The following is a 3,406-nucleotide window of genomic DNA, read 5'->3' on the forward strand; positions in this document are numbered from 1 at the left end:
CATGCCTGTAATTCCAGCTACTCAGAAGGCTGAGGTGGAAGGATCGCAGGAGCCCAGCAGGTCAAGGCTGCAGTGGCTGGGAGCATGCTACTGCACTCCAGTCTGAGCGATGGAGTGAGACTCCAACTCAAAAAAAAAAAAAGAAAAAAAAAGAATACATATATTGGCCAGGCGTGGTGACTCAAGCCTGTAATCCCAGCACTTTGGGAGGCCAAGGCGAGAGGACTGCCTGAGTCCACAGGTTCAAGACCAGCTTGGGCAACACCTCATCTCTACATAAAATAAAAAAAATTAGATGGGCGTGGTAGCATGCGCCTCTAGTTCCTGCTACTTGGAAGGCTGAGGCGGAAGGATTGCTGGAGCCCAGCAGGTCAATGCTGGGGTGGCCATGAGTATGCTACTGCACTTCAGCCCGGGCGACAGAGTGAGCCTTCAACTCAAAAACAAAAGTACACATATTCTATTACACTACTATAAATACCATTATTAATCCAAAACATTTAACTTGATACAGTATTTTCTAACAATATAGTTTTTACTAAAATGTTTTGAGTTCTCAATTAAGAATTATATATAGCCGGGCTCGGTGGCTCAGCCTGTAATCCCGCGCCTTTGGGAGGCTGAGGTGAGTGGATTGCCTGAGCCCGCGGGTTCGAGACCCGCCTGGGCAGCGAGACCTCATCTCTACAATAAATCAAAAAATCAGCCGGGCGTGGTAGTGCACGCCTGTAATTCTGGCTACTCGGAAGGCTGAGACGGAAGGATCACCGGAGCCCAGCAGGCGAGGCTGCAGTGGCCGGAAGTGGCCACTGCACTCCAGTCTGGGTGACCAAGTGAGACTCCAACTCAAAAAAAAAAAGAATTATATATTATATTTGGTTGTCATGTCTACGAAGACTCCTTTCGTCTTAAACAGTCCTCTCATCTGTTTTTATTTTCCCTGTCTTTCATGGCACTGACATCTTTGAAGCTTCTAGGCAGAATATCTCACAGTCTGGCTTTGTCGAATGGCTTCCTCATTTTATTTGTGCTAAACATTTTTTTTTGTTTTTGAGTTGGAGTCTCACTGTCGCCCAGACTGGAGTGCAGTGGCCGCTCCCAGCCACCGCAGCCTCGACCTGCTGGGCTCTGGCGATCCTTCTGCTTCAGCCTTCTAAGTAACTGGAACTACAGGCACGCGCTACCATGCCCGGCTAATTTTTTGATTTATTGTAGAGATGAGGTCTCGCCAAGTTGCCCAGGCGGGTCTTGAACCCGCGGGCTCAGGCAATCCACTCACCTGTAATCCCAGCACTTTGGCCACCGAGTCCGGCCTGTTAACCATTTTTAAGTGTAAAATTCAGTGGCATTAAGTACATTCACACTTTTGTGCATTCATTACCACTATCCATTTCCAGAACTTTTTCATCATCCCAAGCTCTATGCCCATTAACACTAATTCCTACAATCTCCCCCTCTCCCCAGTCCTTGGTAATCTCTGTTCTGCTTTTTGACTATATATTTGAATACTCATATAAGTGCAGTCATATAATATTTGTCATTTTCTCTCTGTCTCATTTCACTTTGTATGATGTTTTCAAGGTTCATCCATATGGTAGCATAACTAAGAGTATTTTTGTGTAAACTTTGTTTCAGGCAACAGAATTTATCAAACAGAACATTGTGATATCCAGTGGCTTTGTGGGAGGCTTTTTGCTAGGCCTTGCATCTTAAGGACATGAATGTTCTACTACCATAGTGGATTCAGCTGTGAGACATGGTGGCAACAAGGTGGTCTCTCAACAGTATGCACTGGCGGAGTCTCTAGGGCAAGGAGAAACAACTAGCTGGACAATTCTGAACTCACAACTTAGCATTTTGCCATCCGAAGCTTGGCAAACTAGTATCTGCTATAAAACAACCTATATGGTATGTGAACAATAGTATTTCTGAGCAAAACATGGCTTTTTCTTCATTTTAAAAACACTTGCATCTATTTAGCATCAGCCTATGGAATATCACCATCAGATGTAGATAATGGAAAGGAAAAAAAATCTGTTGGATTTGTTGCCCAGTGAAATGTTATCCTCTTTTTATGTAAATAAGATGTTCTTCATTGTGCTTTATAGTATAGTGAGAATAATTAAAAATTTGTATTATAGCTTCACTAGTAGGGTTGACTTTTTTTTTAAAGATATGTTTGCAATAAATTAAAGAACTGTAATGCCCTTTTGTGGAAAGTTTTAGAAATAATATAATTACTAAAGATATTAAACAGACTCTACTGATCTAACTTAATACCAACTTTTACGGTTTTTTTCCCTGCAGTTCTCACTTTTGTTTCAAAAACGACTCTTACAAGGAAACACTACATGTCTGAAGCTTCTTCTTTTTTTGATGTCTGTAGTAAAAGTATCTCGTATAATCCCAGCACTTTGGGAGGCCAAGGCTAGCGGATTGCCTGAGCCCCCAGGTTCGAGACCTGCCTGGGCAACATGGTGAGACTTCATCTCTACAGTAAATCAGAAAATTAGCTGGGCATGGTAGCGCGTACCTATAGTTCTGGCTACTTAGAAGGCTGTGGCGGAAAGATCACCTGAGCCCAGCAGATCGAGGCTGCAGTGGCCAGGAGTGTGCCACTGTACTCCAGCCTGGATGACAGAGTGAGACTCTAACTCAAAAAAAAAAAATCTTCCTATATATAAGCTTCTAATTTTTTTGTTTGTTTGTTTATCCTGGCAGCCTGGACAGAGTTAATTATTTTGAAAGTACATGTAGTTGGATGACTGATTTGTTTTATTAACTTTGAATGCATCTCTCTTTTCATTTCTAAAAATTCTAATTATTATTTTGGCCCTTTCTTCACCAAAAGATAAAAATCACATTAAAAATACTTAGTAGTATAGTATTAATTTACTCTCTGAAGAACAGTGATTTTCTGTGTAATCATTAAATTGTAGCTTAAAGAAAATTGCATCCTTGATCTAGTCTGAGATGTAAGTACCGAGGCTTTCAAGCTATTGGTAGCACTATGTTGGTTGAGCACTAGGCCAGTTTACTTGTTTCTTAGGGCCAACATCACACTCCCTCAGAGGTTCCTTTGTCCCAAAAAGCCTTCTGTATTGTTTGTTTTGTCCATAGAGTTCTCGGTTGGGACTGGGAAAAACACCACAATGAAACGTACTGGAGTCTTCAGATTGGAAAGACTTTGCAGATAGTCAGACCATCTCCTTTTGATAAGAAGTGTCCATAATGTATGTTATATATTGCAAACATATGACATTTTATTCTTTCAGGATTGGTTACAGGCTGCGTGCTTTCATTATTGTGAGTCCTTAAAATTGAATGTGGGATTGATCTTTAGTTTCTTCCTTTATTCTCATTAACCCCTCAAATATAATGCCAAATAAAACTCAGACTTTCTTAA

General features: G+C 41.3%; 1 protein-coding gene across 1 annotated transcript in view; it reads left to right on the forward strand.

Moving 5' to 3' along the window:
• Nucleotides 1–2,277, forward strand: part of FUNDC1 (FUN14 domain containing 1) — a 19,062-nt gene extending 16,785 nt beyond the window's left edge. Inside the window, exon 5 of the mRNA XM_008050879.1 lies at nucleotides 1,636–2,277. Coding sequence (XP_008049070.1) covers nucleotides 1,636–1,713 — 78 coding nt within the window. The 3' untranslated portion in view covers nucleotides 1,714–2,277. The remainder of the gene's footprint in view (nucleotides 1–1,635) is intronic.
• The last annotated feature ends 1,129 nt before the right edge of the window (nucleotides 2,278–3,406 follow it).

This window comes from Carlito syrichta, unplaced genomic scaffold (genome assembly GCF_000164805.1).
Source record: "Carlito syrichta isolate Samal-C Ts95f unplaced genomic scaffold, Tarsius_syrichta-2.0.1 Scaffold153899, whole genome shotgun sequence".
Taxonomy (NCBI): domain Eukaryota; kingdom Metazoa; phylum Chordata; class Mammalia; order Primates; family Tarsiidae; genus Carlito; species Carlito syrichta.